This window comes from Zosterops lateralis (genome assembly GCF_965231275.1).
Source record: "Zosterops lateralis genome assembly, chromosome: 9".
NCBI lineage: Eukaryota > Metazoa > Chordata > Aves > Passeriformes > Zosteropidae > Zosterops > Zosterops lateralis.
This window is the reverse complement of record NC_139769.1, coordinates 27,943,820-27,964,612: the sequence shown is the minus strand read 5'-3', so window position 1 is coordinate 27,964,612 and position 20,793 is coordinate 27,943,820. Positions and strand designations below refer to the sequence as shown.

Here is a 20,793-nt window from a genome sequence, read left to right as displayed (position 1 = left end):
TGTGGCCAGTAGTAGCAACTCCCCAGGAATTCTGTTGCAGTGAAGTGTAATCCCCATTAGGCAACTTCTCTCCCAAAGTACTGATTTAAAAAAGAGTGGTAAATGACTTGCTGTAAGCTGTCATATATTTGGCCATCCCACCTTTCCTGGAGCAGGACTGGGTGACCTAATCCTCCTCACCCTTCACCCTGGAGAGGTTTACTGGAACTTGCCAGGACAGAGGAAGAATGTCAGACAGACTTTTGATCTACAGTTTCCCAGTTACCTTCGAAATCTGTGTCCCTTCTTAGCACTCCTTTCCCTAAAGCTGACATTGTGGGAGTAGATGCTGTCCGCTGTGGGCAGCATTCAGAGGAAGAGAGATTGGAGCTTCAGTACTCAATGGAAGGAGGTATGTGATACAGAGCATTTACAGTTTCTGGTCCCTGCTTATTTCTAGACTTGCAGTTGCAAAGCTGACTGGCTCTATGGGAGCTGAGCAAGTCCTTGGGAATTAAGGGAACAAACACTTTGATACAGTATTCAGGATTTGGCAAAAGGGTTACATTTGTAGGTTTTTGTAAATACAGGAACTCTCTGTATTTAATTTGAATTACATTAAAATCTCTCTTTGGGAAAGGAAAGGGGTTTTTTTCCTTATCTGTTGTGCTGTTGGGTTTTGGCTGCTCACCCAGAGGTCTATTTAGAGAAGTCAGGCTTGAATTGTGTCTGATCCAGTGCTTCTGACCATTCCCAGCACCTGTGGCAAGATACATCTGTTTTATCTTTTAACAACTGTTAGGTCCAGCTCTCTTGTGCTCACATGGATTCCTCACCCTGAAGTGTTTTTTAAATACATCTAAACCCCTGCATCATTTTGCTGGCTGCACTTACCTGCTTTCCTGACAGAGTTCTGTGAAAATCTTAGAGGCGATGAGAGCCAGACTATTTGGTTAACAGTATTGTACTGAACATGATCGATACTTCATCTGCTTTGAAATTCTTTCTTAAAACAGCAGAGCTACCAAATGCTTCTGTAGATGGTTCAGTCACAGCCTATACTTTGATCTGTGAAGAAATTTATGCATCTTGGTTTCAAGGAATGAAGATTTTCAAATGAAGGCTTGGGGGTTTAAGCTTGATTTATTTCATACTGGATTCTGCAACAAAAAGCTACTTCACCAGAAATCAGTTGTGGAAGAAATAGGGGAGCACTGCATTATGTTGATAGTGTGAGAAATGTGTCACTGACATCTGAACAAAGAGATGGGCTGAGGGACACCTCTGATTGCATTAATAACAAAGGGAGGGGATAACTGGTACTAGAGAAACAGAAGACAGGCAGTTTGTCTAAAATCTTAACTCAGCTAACCCCTTGTAATGTTCAGGTAGGCAGACAATGTCTTGAATGCTTCATATATTGGTGGAACTTAATCAATTGAGATCAATTTGTCTCTCTCCTTTTACCAGTTAGAATTCAGTAACACCAAAACCCCAAATCTTGTCTTCCCTTGGATTTTTGTATCAAGCTAGACAAGAAGCCCCTCTTCTAGGCAAAGACCCACCACTTTAACCCCTGTTTCATATCAGCACTTCATCATGTTGCAAAATTAATCTTTGCAAGAGATGAAGTGGATAGAGAATTCTTTCTCCATATATTTCTCACTCAGAAACCAAAGATGACTTATATCTGTAAGATGTATTTTGATAATTGAGGCATGACAGTGCTGCCAGCTTGAAATATTTCCTTTTATATGATGTGAGCTGTTCATGATGCAATTTTGTCACCGACTCTGAAGTCTCCTCCCTTTCTGTCTCTCCCAGCCTGGTACCATAAATAGAAACCTACTCCTTGCCCATCCCAAGTTCTTGGCTTGGAGCTGTATTTCTTGGCTTTCCTCAGTGGGTTGTTTACAATACTTAAACCTTGCCCCACTCTGTGGGAGGCCCAAGGACTAACTATGGGTCTGTGCTTGGCTCTAGCAAACCACGTTATTAAGAGTCTGGTTGCTTGCAGGAGAGGAACACCTAGGAATGGCATTTAGTTAGTGCCTGCTTTTTACCAAAGCCATATGTGAGCTGTCTGACCCCTTAAAACCAGTGTTTTTCATGGCCACATGGATGTCAGCAGAAAGACTAGGTGGTCCATTTAGGTAAAGGCTGCAGTCTGTTACAGGGTAAAGGAAGTTCACAGGTCTGCTTCAATACTACCACATTATTAGACAGCAGAAACTTGGCCTGTTCAGCACTGGTTGCTTTTCAGTGTGTCGCTTGTCTTGAGTATTTTTGGTTAGCAGGAAGCACCGAGACTTGGCTTCAGAAACAAAGCTGCTGTAGAACTTGATACTGTTCCAATCGTGTCAGCAAAATAGGAAACCCACTTGCTGCTGTGTTATCAGTTTTGTTTCCTTGTATTCATTAAGGCAGGAATCCTCCCACTAAGAAGCCAGTTAAAGATCTGAAGGTCTGGTGTTGTAATGTGATGTATATTTTGAAGGTGCAGTGGAAAATACCAATTATACCAGCCCTCATTAGGTACTTGATGGTCTACTTTCCATGAGCTGATGACCAGTACCTGTTCTTTGGAAGTCTTAAAAGCAAGCAAATAAAATGAGTCTGTCTGTAAAACAGCATCATAGGTAATTTATTGGTGTTTAGTTTAAGGATTCAAGAGGGAAAATAAAGTGAGATATGTGGCATATGCAGGGATCCCGGTGGCTTTGTATTTGGGTTGTCCCTATGTGAAACAATACATACAAGTCTACAGCCTGTGGGTTTTGTTTTAAAACACCAATATATCAGATTAAGACTGTATGCAATAACCAGTATTTACCCTATAAACCTTGTCTCTCTCTTTCCATTGACAAACCAGTCACCTTGGCCTATGGCCAACAACACCGAATCAATTTTAGGGCTGTATTTTTATTAACACGTTCTTTTCTTTGATTAAAAGACATTAAGAGACATTAAAATTCAGAGTATAGCAAGTTTTTTAGAAGGTTCCTGAACTATACATTACAAAGTAGCATAGTCAGCAAGATTTCCTTTTATTCAACTTTTCCCCACTACTGGAAGAACTAGAAAAATGCTTCTAAATGGATGACTTAAGTTGTACAGGAAGGGTAACCACTCTCAGGAAACAGCTTTGAAAGGCACCACAGGGAATAGGGTAAAGAGCTGGGAAGAGCTGCTGTGCCTGAAAGGTGGATTCTTCCACTGAGGAAGTTGAGTGTACCAGAATTAAGATTTTTATATCGTGCACTTACTGTGAAGGGCACAGGAACAGGATGCAGATGTGGTGGGTGCAGATGTCAAAGTGATGCCCTGCAGTGTAAAATAACTATCTAGGAAAATCAGTTTTAAGAGAGATAATGCTCATTTGGAAGCCAGAAAGATGCTTGATTTTATTCTGGCTGGGTGCGTTTGACAGGACCTTATGAACTGCTGTGTACTCTGTGCCCTTTCTACTGGAGAGCACCTTCAGGAGGGTGCCTGGAAAGAGTGTAGGCACAAAATTACTCTGTTGCAGGAGACTTACAGCCAAAATCTTTCTCACCCGTAATGCCAGTGCTGGCAACTACATGATTCCCATCAGGAGCTCTTAACACCCCAGCCAGCTATTAAGCTTTGGCTACAGACTTCTGACAGAGGCTAAAATTGATGGGGTAAGTAGGGATATGTAAAAGATACATTATTAATCCAACTTAACTTCCTGCTAATCCTTCTTTGTTCAAAATACCAATTACTCATCCGTTGTACTTTAACTAAGAAGTAAATGTGTTATTTTAGCTAAGGTTAGTAACTGTCATAGCTGAGACTAATCTAGCCACAAATTCATACATAGCTTGCACTTTCCTGACACCATTTTAGGTAAGGGTGATTGTCACAAAGCTCTTCTGTGTCTTTCTGAAGCTGTACTGGCTTTCTCCACAAATTCTGATTATTCTTTTTGTATGAACAGTTATGTTAAGCTTAGTACAAATGCCAGTGTAATTCAGAGTAATTGGAGCAAATGCAAGCTGAGAAAAGAGTAAACTGCAAGAAGCAAAACAAAGGGAAAAGAGATAAAGCCCAGGAGCTCTCAAGCAAAGGTAGCTCAGACTCTGACCACTAGGCAACTTACCGCAGGATTCACTGAGCTCAGTTTTGGAAGAGAAAGAAAAGAGATCACCCCCTTGTCAGAACTTCAGGAACAACAGTATTCAGGTGTCCTAAGTTAATTCTTTGCCTAGTTAGCTTTCCACAAATATCAGGTGTTGGTTGCAAGGGAAATGACTCTTGTCAGAAGCCATATGGGAACACAACTCCTCATCATCACAGCATCTCCACAGTTCTGTAGGCTTTTTTTTCTACATTCACAGCCTTGCAAAACACAAACATCTGGAATAAGCCTGGTTACTTACCTTTAGTCTAGCTTGAGTCACCATCACACTGCAGCTTGCCCCTCTCACAGAACAATGAAGTTCACAGATTACAGAAGTGCTGCTTTCTTACCTCACTGGACTGCAGCAACTCCTCTCCCCTACAAAGACCTAAACCACAGAGTTTCCTTTCCCTGCTCCCTTTTATACCCCTCTGCAGGCCCACCACCCTCCCAGGTGTGAGACTGCCATGGTGAGTGCTGCTTTGTTACCCTGCCATGGCCACCTGTCCTGCCACAAGGTAGCTCTCCTAGAAAACCAGGGCTTTGAGAGAATTCATCAACAAATCTGGGGGTTTTGAGAGGTACATTGATGGCGCCCTTGTGGGGAGCTGTCTGGAGTGTTACTAAATCAGCAAATGTGCAGCTCAGATGGGTGCACTCTGCTGGCCTTGCTGTCTGAATTCCAAACATGTCCAAGAGCGTTCATGTGCTCAGTGTTTGTACCTCTCCAAGATGTGGATTTTCACCAGTGTTGATTCCCGTAAGGAGTGCTCCAGCAGTGGTATGTGGAGTGGAAAAGTGAATCAATCTGGGCGGTCCCCTTAATGGGTGATCTGTTTTGTAATTTGTGCAAAGGAATTTCTCCAAGGAAACTGTTTGCTTTCTTCCCAAACACTTTGTTACCTAACTCGTAGTGGAACAAAACTCTGTCTCCATAGTTCATCTCAAAGTTGTTTCAACTTGCAGTCCAGTCCCCACATCCTCTGTGTGTTCAGCAGTCCCTGGAAGGCTCCACCCTCCCATCCAGTTAATAACCACATTAACCCAGGAGCTGATTTTCCCAGTCTCTGCTTTGCCCGCCCGGCAGCGCTTCCTTTCCCCTTGGCCCCCGGCCTTGCCAGCAGCGATTGCTGTGTGTGGAGCCTTTGTGCTCAGCCCAAAGCAGCCTCTTTGCTCTCTGGGGAGCACAGCATGAGTGTGGGGACAGTCCTCTTCCAGTCCAGCAGCTATGGCAAGGAGGGCAGCCTGCTCTGCTGCCTCGGCGAGGGCACCTCCGAGCCCGGCGTGCGCTTCACAGGTAGGATGTTATCAGGGGTGTTATCCTGTCCTGTGCCTTCCCTGTGTTTTTCCAAGTGCTTCAAGGAGGATGAGGTCCTTTCAAGTCTGTCTTTGTCTTGTAGTATGAGGTCAGCTACAGGCAGGTGTAAGATTGCCAGCTTTTATTGGGGTTTTGGATTAGTGAAATGCTTCTTTTCTATGAGCAGTTACATGGTCTTTCAGAAATAGAGACCACTTCAGCACTTAATGGGACCCTGAAATTTAACATTTAGCATATTCTACCTCCTTCTGTGAGACCAAAGAGATTGATGGTTGGAGTGTTGGCAGCAAGGGTGGGGGACAAAGCACCCCTTACATGGTGTCTGCATAGGAAAGCATTCATATCCGGAGAGAAGCAAATTGTATTGTGGGAATAAAGAAAAGGAAGGAGATGGATGAAGTGTAACCTCCTTGTGTGACTGTGTATTACTTGTTCCCTAAGTGATGATGTAAGTTTTCCATTGCATAGGAAATGAAAGTGATAATATAAGATTTATGGTTAGCCTTGAAAAGGAGCTGATATAAAACAGAATTTCCCAACTAATTTCCTGACTTTTGGTGTGGACAGAGCTGGCAGACTATTCAGCTGGAGGGGCACTATTGGTGATATAATTTGGTTATCTCTGTGATGATCATGTTTCACTTTTGTGATGGATGGTGTAGATCCCACACTGTATGGAACAGCATGGGCTGTTATGGAATTATAACCTGCAAGAAATACTTTTGTATCCTGGTAAAAACCACTTTAGGTATTGGGTAATCTTTACAGTTATTTAAACATTCAAATCACTTTAACGTGAAAGTGAAGGAAGTTAGTGAGACGTGAACTCTTAAAAGCATTTGATTTTTAGGTAATGTGATTTTTAGGTAAGCACTGTAGCTAAGTGATTGAAGCTTCTCATCAAACATTAACTTCTGCTGGCTTTTTTGTACATCAAGTAGGTGTTAAAACATGTGCCAGCCTCCCAGGCATTCCCAAGAAAGTGGTAGGAATCCCACATGTGCTTTAACTCCCTGCTGCCAGTCCAGCACAGCCCTGCACGTTTCCATGTGGGCAGAACTCCTGGTGCTGAACAGGAGTGGCATTTCTGCTGGCTTTGCCTTCCCTGCAGTGGGCTCAGCTGCGCACAGGGCTTGCTGCAGCAACTCTGGAGCTGGGCTGGCCCTGGGCTACTACAGGCCATCCATGGGTGCATGGATAAACATTCAGCTTCATACTATCTGTGGAGTAGGGCTTGAGCTTTTCTGGCTGGAGAAAGAAACTTAAAGGATATTTTGACTTAGAATAAATTTATTATTTTTTTAAGCCTTTCACTGGTTGGCAGGTACATAATTGAGAGTTAGAAGGTAATTAACACTGATAAGGTATTTTGGAGCTAAAAAGTTGGGTATTTTTTGGAAACTGCCTACTTTTTGTGTTTGCTCTCTAGTAGAGATGTGTAAGTCAGGGTTCTCATACACACATTTGATTTTTCTTAAAGCTTTGAAAGACTCATAACACAAGTCACTGTAGGAGCATAAAGAATGTATTATTTAATTAAAAACATACTTTTACTTCATTAAGAGAGTTGGATTTAGGAACTGATGTTGTTTCATGGAGCTCAGTATGCACACATCCAGCCCCAAGAAAATACAGTAGGATGTTGGCAGCCATGCTGTAATGTAGTTAGCTGAGCATTTTTCTTATTTTCTATGACAGCATCCAGTCTGATGGGTTAATATCTTGTAAAACTAATTGCAGTTGAGAGTTAGGAATAGGAAGTGTATGTAAATATTGCATCTGCAGGCAGTGCAATCAAGGAACTGATATTTTGGTGCCTTAGTCTGTAGTCTCTTCTTTTTGTTCTAGGAAAACCTTGTTTTAGGTTATTAAGTAATTGCAAGATGAACAGGTTATGCAAGCAGTAGTACTCTGAATAATTACCAGAAATGCAGTCAAAAACCACTTAGCTACGTTTAAAATGGAAACAGAACAAGCCTCAACCACTTACTTTGTCATATACTACAATACAGTTAAAAAATTATTTTGTAAGCTGGAAACCCCCTTAGTCCTCATTTTCTAGGCTTGAGCTCTGTCCTGTGACACAGATTTGGCATATTACTGTGCCTGTTACATGGCACACGCTTCTTCCTGTTTTGTGTCTCACTGACTTCCCAGTTTTCCTGTCCTGTGCTGCATTTGAGCTCTTTGTTCCTTTTCCAAGTGCCTTATAGACCAGCCCTTGCTCATGAGTGTAAATGTCAGGGGTCTGTGGGGAAGGGGGTAGGTGTAGCCACACATACATTTTCTGGCAATGTCTGCTTAAAAACATCCCAAACCTGACTTCTCAGGCCCTCAGAAATGGGCCAAACCAATGACTGTAAAGCCTCAGACTTTTTTACAGAGAACTTTTTATGTTTAGTGCATTTAGTGAAATCTCTTTGCAGTATACATTTCTCTTAAGTAAGTTCAAGTAGAGAATTCAGAATAGATATTGGGACTTAGATCTGTGCCATCAGAGAAAAAGTATGTAGCTTTACACCTTCATATGCTTTTGTTCCTTTGAGCAGCCCCCATGTATGAAACCACACCATCAGTCCTTGTCTTAATATTGAAATTTACTCTGCTACATGTTCCTGGAAAACCTCTCAATGAGTTAGAAAACCAGTGGTGGTCTTGACAGTACTAGCATGAAGTGTTCACAGTTTAACTTCTTATTACAGTTCTTCCTAAACCCCTATGGATTTAGATTGGTTTTAATCATCACAAGAACTGTAGGGACATTTTTCTTTTGTTGCTGTCTGATTCCTCTCCCCGCTCCCTTGTACTGACAAATTTGCATCAGTCGTACATTGCAACAGCAAAACAAAAATGCTGCTGCTAAATACCCAACATCACCTGTACTGCTTTCTGTCCCTGTTCCTGTCAGTTTTCCACCTCTGTTTACACAATCTTGAAATGTAATACAAATCACTGTCATTCCTGTTAATACTGAACCAGTTACTATCCCAACTTACACATCTCATTTGTATCATAGTTCAGTCTTACCTGTATTTGTGATATTGGTTTCAGATCCAGGCTATGTCCACCACAGAAACAATAAGGACAAAACATAACATTTTGTGATGGAAAGTTTTCCTTCACTACTTCATGTAATTTTAAAAAGTGTTTTTAATTGTGCACCTATTTTCAATCTATGCATGCTTAAATAATTTTTAATAAAGGTGTAGATAAACAAAAGCATATCTAATATAATAAATACTAAATAGAAAATTTATATACATAGCTTGCTACTTGTCTTATAGCAGTTATATCACTTTCTCCAGGAGTTGGACTCGATGATCCTTGCGAGTCCCTTCCAGCCCAGGATATTCCCTGCTTCCATAACTAGAATTGTACACAAAGTGATTGGCTGTGCTGTCCTTTCCTCAGAGGCCCTGCACCGCCCCTACGGTTGTGAGGTTGAGCCCCAGGCACTGAACGAAGCCATCAGGTGGAGCTCCAAGGAGAACCTGCTTGGAGCCACTGAGAGCGACCCCAATCTCTTTGTTGCACTTTACGATTTTGTAGCAAGTGGTGACAACACACTCAGCATCACCAAAGGTAAGGCTGGGAGCAGCTGTGGGCTTGAAAACTTAGCAACAGAAATCAGGAAATAGAATCCTTGCCTGGATAGGAGTGGGAATAGTGCACTTAGGGAGTGGGAATACTGCGCTTAGAGAAGGTGATTCCCTACAGGGATGGTGGAAAGCAGACAGGCTGTCCCTCATGGTGCTGGAGGGACACCTGCTGGGCAGTGATGCTGGGACAGGCACAGTCCAGCCCACTCCTGTGCCAGGCTCCCCAAATCACTGGCCCTGTGAGATACCTGCTGTAGGAAGGGCAGAGGGGAGCGCATCATAGATGGTAACAGAACTCAGGGGCAGAGTCAAGAATTAAGCTTGCACAGACACTTTCTGATTCTGGTCAGTACATGTGTCAGAACTGTTAAATTGTATGTCTTTTAAAGCTTCAAGGAAACAAACCTCATCCCTCCAAGAAAATAAAGTCTTCCTAGTCTAATGAGCTGGAGTACAGGAAGGTTTTTGAGTTCATCTCACTGCAGTAAAATCAGTGGACAGTATCCTAGGTATTCTGTCTGAGCCTTTGCTTCATAAATACTTTATGTGTAGCAGTTCAATTATAAGATGATTTCTATTCCTGAGCTACAAACCCAGGCCCAACTGATGCTGAGTTTCTCCCTCAAGGAGACACAACATCTTGCACTGTGCTTATTTTGTTTTCCTTTCTCTCTGGTCACAGGTGAGAAGTTGCGAGTCCTGGGTTACAACCAGAATGGTGAGTGGAGCGAGGTACGTTCGAAGAACGGGCAGGGCTGGGTCCCCAGCAACTACATCACCCCCGTGAACAGCCTGGAGAAGCACTCGTGGTACCACGGGCCGGTGTCCCGCAGCGCCGCCGAGTACCTGTTGAGCAGCCTCATCAACGGCAGCTTCCTGGTGCGGGAGAGTGAGAGCAGCCCGGGACAGCTCTCCATCTCGCTCCGGTACGAGGGACGTGTCTACCACTACAGGATCAACACCACCTCGGATGGGAAGGTAAGGACCTCTGGACAATGCTGTGGGGAGAGGGTCCTGGTTTAGGGTAAATTTGGGAGGAAACTTCCGAATGGGGCTCCTCTGGAGAGCAAACCCAAACAGCCCCTTCCCCCCCAACCGTTCTGGGAAAAGAACTTCCTCTGAGAAAAGTGGAAAAAACTATTTATTTTACAAACAAACTGCCCACAAGCAGAAGGAATGAATAATATGAAACAATAAAACTTCTTGCTGGTCCGAAGAGAGATGGCAAAACTGAGAGAAGTCCTTGCTGGGAGTTAGCTCAGCTCTCTCAGCTCTATCAGTCTCAGTCCCTTCGGTGCTGGAAAATGCCAAGGTCCAGGCCCCGGTGGGCCACAGGTGCAGCTCCTGGTGCTCCTCTGGGTTTTTCAGTCCAGAGCGGATTTAAACAGTCCCAAGAAAAAAAAAAAAAAAAAGTCCAGGAAGCTTCTTTGCCTCAGCTAGCTAGACTAACTAAAAGGAGAAAAACTCTCTGGCTACTGTCCGTGCATCCAATGAACACGCAGTCCCAAGGAGGAAGAGAAAATGCAGAGGAGTGAACACTGTTTTTCAAAGCAAACTGCACACTTCTTCTTTCCCTGCTCACTCTCAGAACCAGTCTTAAAGGTACAGAACACACAACACACACAGAACAGACGATTGGGGATACAGCCTCATAGTCAACCTAGGACAGAGAGGAAGATATTAATTAAGAGATGGTGCAAAATCTCAAGTTGCAGATCCAGTATTAATACAAAAGAACACTTGTGCCAAGGGTATGGTGGTAAGTCCCCCAATAGCACTTTGGAAGAAGTGCAGACAGTTCTTGTCTGGGCTGAAAGTAGCTGAGTAGCAAGGCAACTGTGGCTGGAGGTGGTGATAGCCTTCCACTGACCCCCTCAGAAGCAGCAGAGCTTTGGTAAGTTGGCATTTTTAACCAAGATCAAGTAGTGGCATGTTGTGTTGAGACACTTAAGAATTCCAGTTTCTAGTCCTGTGAAGCACAAGGCAGGAGACAGCACAGCTCTTAATTGATGGCTTATATGTAGTTGCCTTCTGCAGGTAAAAATCCCACAGATAAGTAGCTCTTTCCCCAACAAGAAGAACAAATATTCTATAATCCTGATTTTTAAGAAAACCATTAGAATATTTGTACCTGTTTTCCAACCTTACTGGAAACTTGCAGCTGCCTTCATTTAAGCAGATTCCTGTTTCTGCCTTGACAGGTCTATGTGACAGCAGAAAGCCGTTTCAGCACCCTGGCAGAGCTGGTGCACCATCACTCCACGGTGGCAGATGGGCTCGTGACAACCCTGCATTACCCAGCACCCAAGTGCAATAAGCCCACCGTGTATGGAGTGTCCCCCATCCATGACAAGTGGGAGATGGAGCGCACCGACATCACCATGAAGCACAAGCTCGGGGGAGGGCAGTATGGAGAAGTCTACGTGGGGGTCTGGAAGAAATACAATCTCACAGTGGCTGTGAAAACCTTAAAGGTGAGTTTTCAGATCTTGGGCACTGCTCTTGGTCACTTGGGCACTATTTGGTCACCATTTATGACATGAGTAAGGAAATTGTAATGTTCTCAACTACACCTCGTGATATGAACATTAGAAGATGGAGTGTGCTGATCTGCACAAAGTCCGTGCTTGAGAGTAGCTTTGCAGATCAAAGTGACCCCATCAAACTTACACCAGTGCAGGTGGCTTAGAAACAAATTGGAATTTTGGCCCAGCAGGAGCTGCATGTCCAAGTCAGACCAGTAGAAATGGTTACAAACCCAACTTCCCTTCCTCCAGAGGAGCTGTGGAGGCTTTAAGAAATCAAAGGTGTAGAAAATACCTTCTACAAGCTGTCCTCCACTCTTGAAAAAAATTCAGCTTCTCCATTTCTCTTCCTTTTCAAAACCTTGTGTTTGTTTCAACATTAACAACTGCAATTCTAAGTGCCTTCTGAGTAACTTAATTTTTGTAGCTATACAGGAGAGCTAAGTCAGTGATCCTGAGAGCCTTCCTCTCACCAGCCACAACAGCTACCAAATGAACAAGCCTGGCCCTGCCAGGGTACTGCAGATGGGTCTGCAGGACAGCCAGGTAGCTGTTCAAGGCTGTTAGTTTGCTTTGGTAAAAGCCAAAACAGCAGAATGGAGACAAAGATGCCATCATTTATATTCAACCTGGATATATGGTGTTAACCAGACCTTGGTCATGAAGATAAATGTTCCCTTCTTTTGCCTCTCTATCTGTCTAGGAAGATACCATGGAGGTGGAAGAGTTCTTGAAAGAAGCTGCTGTGATGAAGGAGATCAAGCATCCAAATCTAGTGCAGTTGCTAGGTCAGTGAAATGCATTGCTGTTTGTGCTCTTACTTAGTCTTCATTTTAGTCTTCAAACTTGCCTGGTTTAAATGCATTGGCAGCTTTTCTGTATTTATATAACTTTATGAACCAGGTCAAGTTATGGGGTGGTATTTTTGACAGCTTTATGTAATATTGGAGCTAAGAGACACTAATTTTAAATAAAACATCAAATAGTCACTTACATTAGTAGACAACTTTGCTGTTGAGGCAGACTGTTACATAAAAGTTTGCAATATCATCCTGCTGGTTTGTGTCCTTGGCCTTAAACATGCTCCAAGGTTCAGTGATCAGGTTCAGATTCCTTCTCTGCTCTGCTAAATTAGATTTACAAAATCATTTTCTGTGACTTATTTTTCTGAGAGGATAGGAAAAAATTGTAAGAAAATTCAAAGTAAAAGGAAAAATTCTGTTGGAAGCACAACAAATTATATTCTCCATACTTCTCAAATCAGAGACATTTACAGAAAAGGCTGCATTGAAGAGAACAAATTAGTCCATAATTAGGCAGAAGACACCAGATTGCTTCAACTATGGGGACCTCTGTGTATCACCAAATAAGTACATAAGGTCAAACAACTCAGGACTGGAAAAAATCCACAGGCTTTACATCTTGGCTCTGCCCTGTTGTCTCACTGGCAAATGCATGATATGATGATCATTATTAAGTAGTTTGCATAGCTGTTAAATCTACATGCACAAAGATTCTTAAGGAGACACCCTAAACCTTTACTGGTGTTTAATTGCCTCTGGATTTCTGGCACTGTCAGGAGCAGAGCTGTCAAGCCAAGCCTAGGATGAAAGGAGAAATGTGAAGAATGTGAAGGCTTTTACTAATGGCAACTGTTCTGTACCCATTTAAAAAAAAAGGCACAGACGAAGTGTGTGCCAGCCCTGTCTGGCTCCAGGAGCAGCGACTCAGAGATTTGTCATCTAAGAGCTGCATTTTTGCTCTTTCTGATGCACGGTGCAGTTGTGCTTTACTCCTGAATGTGTCAAGAGCTGCAGGGGGGATCCCAGAGCTGTGACAAGGGTATCCTGTTGCCCTCCTCCTCCGCCTTTGCATGCTTTGTACAGTGACTGTAGCAAGGAGTCATCCCAGGAATGTGTGAGAATGCTGCTCTAGGAGCAGGTCCCACCGTGCTGATTCCTTACCCAGCACATAGTAGTGCCTCACATTACTCTGTAGTGACATTTCAGTCTGGAAATCTTGCCAGCTGACAGGTACCTGCTTCCAGTTGGCCACCCTTCAGCTTTATGAAGGCAGAGAGGGAAGAAAAAGCAAACTGCATGTTCAAAATTCTCCTTTTTCACTCCGTAACCTTTCAAGGAACAGAACAAGTGCTTAATGTATATTATACAGGCATAGTGGTACTTTCATAGATGTGTCTCCCTCTATCGATAAAGTGGATGGAGAGAAAAATAGACAGAAACCCTGAGTTTTATGTTGGGCTGCACTGACCTGGGTCTTGTACATGGAAGTCTTCACTTTCCCAGAGAAACACCCAGTGGTACAAAACACAATAAATGGCTGTTAAATCAGGAGCAGCGGTGAGAAAGGGGAGCTTTGTTCACACGCTGTCTGCTCCTCCCTGGCAGGTGTGTGCACCCTGGAGCCCCCGTTTTACATTGTGACGGAGTACATGCCCTACGGGAACCTGCTGGATTATCTCCGCGAGTGCAACCGCGAGGAGGTCAGTGCAGTCGTGCTGCTCTACATGGCCACACAGATCTCCTCTGCCATGGAATACCTGGAGAAGAAGAACTTCATCCACAGGTGGGTGAAGTCCCGTTGAGCTGCTACAGTTTCAGATTGCCGTGATAAACAGGCCACTGGAATGATGGGCCAGGAATTCCAGCTTTTGGGGAGTAGGGATTCGCACTGGCTTATCCATTGGCTGTGTTGGCTTCAGTACTGTCTTGCAATTCCTTCTCCCCAGGACTCTGACAGCAATCTTGTGCCCAACTGCCTGGCAACACCTGTACTCCCTGTATGCAGACAGTGTCCACCCAAAGTCCTGTTTAAATGCAGACAAAGCTGTGCCATAAACCTGTTACCAGTGTGTGATGAGCTGCTGATCCCATCCTATCCTCAGGAAACATAACTTGGCAGCATAACAGCCATCATTACTGAAAACTTGGTAGAATTTAAAGAATTAATACTAATCCTGATTTACCTCGTTGCTCCTAAGAATAAGTCCAATCAGTTTCTGACACTGTTCAGGGCAAAGCTCACCTTGCTTGTCCAACGTGCTGTATACAGAGAGCAATTCCTGATCCAGGAGAGCAGGGCTCCAAAACTACCTGCAAAAGCCCTGCTGCTGCTGCAGTGGTGTCCTTTGTTCCTTTTACAGGGACCTGGCAGCACGGAACTGCTTAGTTGGGGAAAACCACGTGGTGAAGGTGGCTGACTTTGGCTTGAGCCGACTCATGACTGGTGATACCTACACAGCCCATGCTGGGGCCAAGTTCCCAATCAAATGGACAGCTCCTGAGAGCTTGGCCTACAACACCTTTTCAATCAAATCGGATGTATGGGGTAAGAAAACTCACCTTCAGTGTTCTTTTCTTGCTAATTTTGATTTTTTCTGCCAGCCCAGACAATAACTTGCTTTCTGGCCTGGGCAGAAACCTTTGTGAAGATGGTGACATGCCAGGCCAGGACTTCATGAATCAATAGCATTTTTAGCATGTGGTGTCTCCACCTAGACTGGCCTGAAATCCCTGCAAGGAAACAATGCTGCCTCAAGCTGCAGCGAAGGCCACAGAGTAATGAACAACACAAGGACAGACTTATGACCAGGAATTTTTTTTTCCTCCTTTTGCAGCCTTTGGGGTGCTGTTATGGGAAATTGCTACCTATGGGATGTCACCATACCCAGGCATTGACCTCTCTCAGGTGTATGATCTGCTGGAAAAGGGCTATCGGATGGAGCAGCCAGAGGGGTGCCCTCCCAAGGTGTATGAACTGATGAGGGCATGTGAGTATCTTCTGCCAGTCTTGGAGACAAAGCCTGGGAGGGTGGGAGGAATCTGTAATTAACAGTCAGTCTCCAGCCATACCTGATCCCCAGAATGTCAAAATCAGGGTGGGCTTCAGTTATGAAACAAAGAATGTGGGGAATGATGAAGGATATTACTACTTTAAAAACCTTAAGGAAGCTGACAAAAGCCCAAAAGCTGGGAATTCATGTGATCCTAATGCAAAATAAGCAGAATGCCAGTGACTTTCCAGACCCTATGGTGATACCAGCAGACAGTGCTTCCAGAAAAGTGCAGATTTCTAACTACACAAATTACACTTTTCATCATGATACTCTTCTGTAACTTTTCAAACTCCACCTAGCATAAAGGCACTCTCCTCCTCTTTCTCCCTCAGGGTACACACATCCTTCTTTTGGAAGGGTCTGCCTGAATATCAGTATTAAGTGTGAACAGGATGGTGCCTGGAGCTTTACACACTCAGTTATCTGTGACTGGGGTAGATGTGTTCAGTCCAAGCAACCAGGGTAACAAATATGGAATTGTCCTTTGCCCAAAAAATTCAGAAAGGGGGATAGGGAGATCTGAAAAACCTGTAGAATTGGCAGAGATCTGGGATTTTTAGAATTGGTTCTTCTCAAGGTTTGTTTGTGAGGATACAGTGGGGTGACTGACTGGTGCCATGAAACCAGTATCTGTGAATGACTCTAAAGCCTGTTTAACACTAGGCCAAAGTCTGACTACTTTGTCTCCTTGGATAGAAGAAAAATTCGTTTCCCTGTTGCAGGCACTGAGACTTACTCTGCTTTCTGTCTTTGCAGGCTGGAAGTGGAACCCACCAGACCGACCTTCCTTTGCTGAGACCCACCAGGCTTTTGAAACCATGTTCCACGACTCAAGCATCTCAGAGGGTGAGAACTGCTGCTGTTTTGTTCCTGAAACAGCACTGGAGGTTATCCCCAGAGTGCTGGGTCTCATGGATGAGCCCTTAAGGCTCATCTGCTGGCAGTGGGGTTGAAATGGAGCTCCATCTGTTATTCTCTTAGCCATAATTGGGATAAATAAGTTTTCTTACTTGTTTCACAAATACTTAATAAACTTCAGATGCATTCCAGTGCAGGGAACAGTGTCATTTTATTTGAGCACTAAGATGCCAAAGAGCTGATTAAAGAATATTGTCTCCTCTATCAGAGGAAATCTCTTGTTTTGTAGGCTGAAGGGTGAGGAATATTAAGTGATGGAGAGAGAGAAAGGTGTATGCATATCACAGTCCCTTGCTGACTGCAGCAATTAGGTCATGAAATATTATTCTACCAGCCTCCACTTCTAAAAAAGTGTGCTTTAATCTCTGGATTTTCTGCTTAGCTACTTCTAGGAGCGAATCTGTGCAGCTCAACTCTGAAATATAATCTACCAGGAGATAAATACTGGTGAGGAATGTGATGCTATTCAGCAGACAAGAAGAAATGTCAGAGCATTCTGCTCAGTTTTTAAATTAAATATGCAACTGATCCATCAAGTTCCCTACTACAGAGAAAATACACTAGATGGAATTTATTCATTTCTTCATCTAGGGGGATGCAGTGCTTTGCCTCAAGCAAAGCAGCTTAGATCCAGATCCAGGGAGGACACAACTTTGGGGGTGCATCAGTAGGAGGCACCTTGATTAAAAACAGGCAAATGCATCCAGTGCTGCCTTTAGCTCTTGAGCAGATCCTTAATAGACCTTTAATAGACCCCCTGTACAGATCCAACCACTGCTTTTTTTTGGGCTGAATTTATAAAGATGTAAATGAGTTTGAAATTGTTATGAAAAAACATCTGACCCTGAATACCTCTAGACTTGAACAAAGACTAAATCCATAATTTATGTATTTCTCAGTCATGGATCTCTTCCTGCCAGTCTGTGTTTGCAGTAAAGACCCAGGGGTTTTTTTTTCCTCTTCCTTTGCTGGTCTCTGTTTTGACTGTTCCCTTTTTTTCCTTACAGAGGTAGCAGAGGAGCTTGGAAGAACAGCCTCTTCCTCATCCATAGTTCCTTACCTGCCCCGCTTGCCCATGCTTCCCTCCAAGACTAGAACGCTGAAGAAACAGGCGGAGAACAAGGAGAACATTGAAGGAGCTCAGGACACCGTGGAGCACTCGGCGTCCAGCTCAGCACCAGGTGTGGGCACAGGGAGGCAGTGAGGCCACATACTCTGGGTGTAAATTCCCAGAGAAACAAAGAGCAACGTGACATGGGCATGCTTTGTGCTGCTGTGTCAATTATTTACTAGCAAATAGAAAACACTGTAGTTTTTTCAATGTTCTTTTAGTAAATCCCGTTTTATTTTTTCTTTGAAATTCAGTTTTGCTGCTCTTTTTTAAATGAGAGCTTCAAAACTAAAGTTAACAATGCAGCAAGAGATTTTCTCCTATTCTTATGGTATTTAGAAAGGAGCAGCAAATTACAGGAAGGGAGCAATAAGCTGAAAGAAAAAAGCAAATCTTTTCTGATCTCTCTCCAAAGTGGCCTTCTCAGTATAGACAATAGACCAGTCACATGCAGAAATGGAAAAAGAGTAAAGAAAAAATAGAATACAAGTGCTCAGTTCTTCCCTCACTCAATCTCTGCAGTACCTGGGCAGGTAAATACACCAGGCCTATAAAACCCAGCACAGGACAGGGAGGTGGAAATGGAAATAGATTGTCCATCTTGACATCCGTTTCTCCTGCCCAGGTTTCATCAGAAGCACACAGCCAACAGGCGGGTCTCCCGCACTTCCCCGCAAGCAGAGGGACAAGTCCCCCAGCAGCCTCTTGGAGGATGCCAAAGAGACCACGTTCACCAGGGACAGGAAAGGGGGCTTCTTCAGCTCCTTCATGAAGAAGAGGAATGCTCCCACGCCTCCCAAGCGCAGCAGTTCCTTCCGGGAGATGGAGAACCAGCCCCACAAGAAATACGAGCTGACGGGTAACTTCTCCTCTGTTGCTTCCTTGCAGCAGGTGGATGGGTTCTCCTTTGCTCCCGCGCAGCAGGACACCAGCCTGGCTCCCCCCAAGTGCTACGGAGGGGGCTTTGTGCAGAGGACCTTCTACAGCGAGGAGGGCACTGGGCCCAGCAGTGCTGGGGCTGTGAGCACTGGTGGAGGGTGGTCGGGCATCACTGGCTTCTTCACGCCACGCTTGATTAAAAAGACCCTGGGTTTACGAGCAGGAAAACCCACTGGCAACGAAGAAGCTTCAAAGCCTTTTCCAAGGTCAAACTCTACATCTTCCATGTCCTCAGGGCTTCCAGAGCAGGATAGGATGGCAATGACCCTTCCCAGAAATTCCCAGAGGTCAAAAATTCAGCTGGAACGGACTGTGTCCACCTCCTCTCAGCCCGATGAGAGCACAGGGAGGGCCAGTGACCTGATTCCCAAAAGGTTTGAAGAAGGCTCTGCTTTGACCAGAGAGAGACCAAAAGCAAAACTCTTGCCAAGGGGTGCCACAGCGCTCCCCTTCCGAACTCCCTCCGCATCGGAAGAGAAGGACGGTCCAGGGCTAGTGGCGGCTCCTAAGGGCAAAGAAAAAAACAGTGGGGCACGACAAGGGGCCCTTGAGGATGGCGAGAGGCCGGGGTGGTCGTCTCCGGTAAAGGCTGCAGCAATACTTCCAACCACTCATAACCACAAAGTGCCAGTCCTAATCTCACCCACTCTAAAACACACTCCAGCAGACGTGCAGCTCATTGGCACAGACTCTCAGGGTAATAAATTTAAGCTCTTATCTGAGCATCAGGTCACTTCTTCCGGCGACAGGGACCGGCCCAGACGGGTAAAACCAAAGTGTGCTCCACCTCCACCGCCGGTGATGCGGCTCCTGCAGCAGCCGGCCGCCTGCTCGGACACAGCAGAGGAGCTGAGCGGCGCGGCGGGAGCCCAGCACGGACTGGAATCCAGTGAAGGGAGTAAGAAGGCAGCAGCAGCAGCAGCACCTGTCGGTGGAAAATCTGGGAGGCCCGTGATGCCTCCGCCCCAAGTGCCTCTGTCATCGTCTTCCACCTCTCCAGTGAAAATGGCCAACGGCACGGCCAAGGTGGCGCTGAGAAAGACCAAACAGGTGGCCGAGAAAATCCCGGCGGACAAGATCAGCAAGGAGGCGCTGCTGGAGTGCGCGGATCTGCTCTCCAGTGCCATCGCCGAGCCCACGCCCAACAGCCAGCTGGTGGACACGGGGCACCAGCTGCTGGATTACTGCTCAGGCTACGTGGACTGCATCCCGCACACCCGCAACAAATTCGCCTTCCGGGAGGCCGTGAGCAAACTGGAACTCAGCCTGCAGGAGCTGCAGGTGTCCTCGACAGCTGCTGGCGTCCATGGGGCAAACCCCGTCCTTAATAACTTATTGTCGTGTGTCCAAGAAATCAGTGATGTGGTGCAAAGGTAGCTACTGTCAATCTGGGTAAGAGAAACACACACGGGGAGGGCGGGACTGCTTTTCTGTACTGATGCTTTCAAAAGGAAAGACTGATACTTGAGTATGTGAAGTACCTCAGATCACTGAGTTCTCCTCACGTTTACAGGTTCATCTCAAAAAATTGGGGATGGAGAGGGTAGATTAAAGCTGTAAGGGGCAGAACATCAAGGATCTGTCCCTACCTAGTCAGGCTGATCTGCTTGGTATGGCAAGGGAAAGAAAGTTCCTTCTCCTCCCCCGGAGAGGCAGAAGAACCAATGGCAGGTTCTCCCTCTGGGCAGGACGGTGGTGACCGCCGGAGTCCTGGGGTGGCTGCAGCTGCCTGGCTGCACAAATCCTGCCCTGGCTGCACCCCCTGTGCTTTGCTGTCCTGATAAGGCCAAGGAAAGGCACCGGGGCTCTGCTGGTACCAAGGGCAGAGCAGCCAGAGCGGCTCCGGAGGGGAGTCGTGTGCAGCTGAGGGAAAGGTCTAATGCACTGACAGTATCCAGAGCTGCTGGAGGTGGATGCACTGGTCTGGATGGCTTGACTTCCACAGCGCTGCTGCTGCTGTAATGAGAACTGCAAAATTAGTTAATATATGAAACTCTCCCTTTTCCCTCCTGTCCACCTCATCCACCACGTTCTCATCGTCATTGGGTCGGAAGTGTCAGGGATGCTGGGCAGACTTACCACTGGAATTCCCCCTTCCCACCACACAGCCTTCACTCAGCTGATACCTATTTCTAGTGGTCTAGCACAGGTGCTGCTTGATGGTCATTTTTGAGTAGTTTGGGGCTCTTGCACAACTTGCCAGTGTTGTTGTTGGGGCGGGTGGGTGGGCTCTTTCTTTTTTTTTAAGCTCTAGATTGTTTTTAACTTGTTTACCAGGTTGACTCCCCAGTTCAGTTTGATCACTGTGAGGACCCGTGGTGGGTAAGGCAGAGCCTCTGCCCCCCTGGCTGTTCTCCACACTCCTTTAGCAGTCACAGCACTGCAGGGCCAGCTGGAGAACCAG

General features: G+C 45.2%; 1 protein-coding gene across 1 annotated transcript; it reads left to right on the top strand.

Moving 5' to 3' along the window:
* Positions 1-5,314: 5,314 nt before the first annotated feature.
* ABL2 (ABL proto-oncogene 2, non-receptor tyrosine kinase) lies at positions 5,315-20,588 on the top strand (the record flags this gene model as incomplete). Its single annotated transcript, XM_083867518.1, has 11 exons — positions 5,315-5,420; positions 8,853-9,023; positions 9,723-10,018; positions 11,242-11,514; positions 12,269-12,353; positions 13,974-14,151; positions 14,729-14,913; positions 15,203-15,355; positions 16,178-16,267; positions 17,347-17,520; positions 18,076-20,588. 11 exons carry the CDS (start codon positions 5,315-5,317, stop codon positions 19,764-19,766), a joined length of 3,402 nt encoding a protein of 1,133 aa, XP_083723644.1. The 3' UTR covers positions 19,767-20,588.
* Positions 20,589-20,793: the final 205 nt, after the last annotated feature.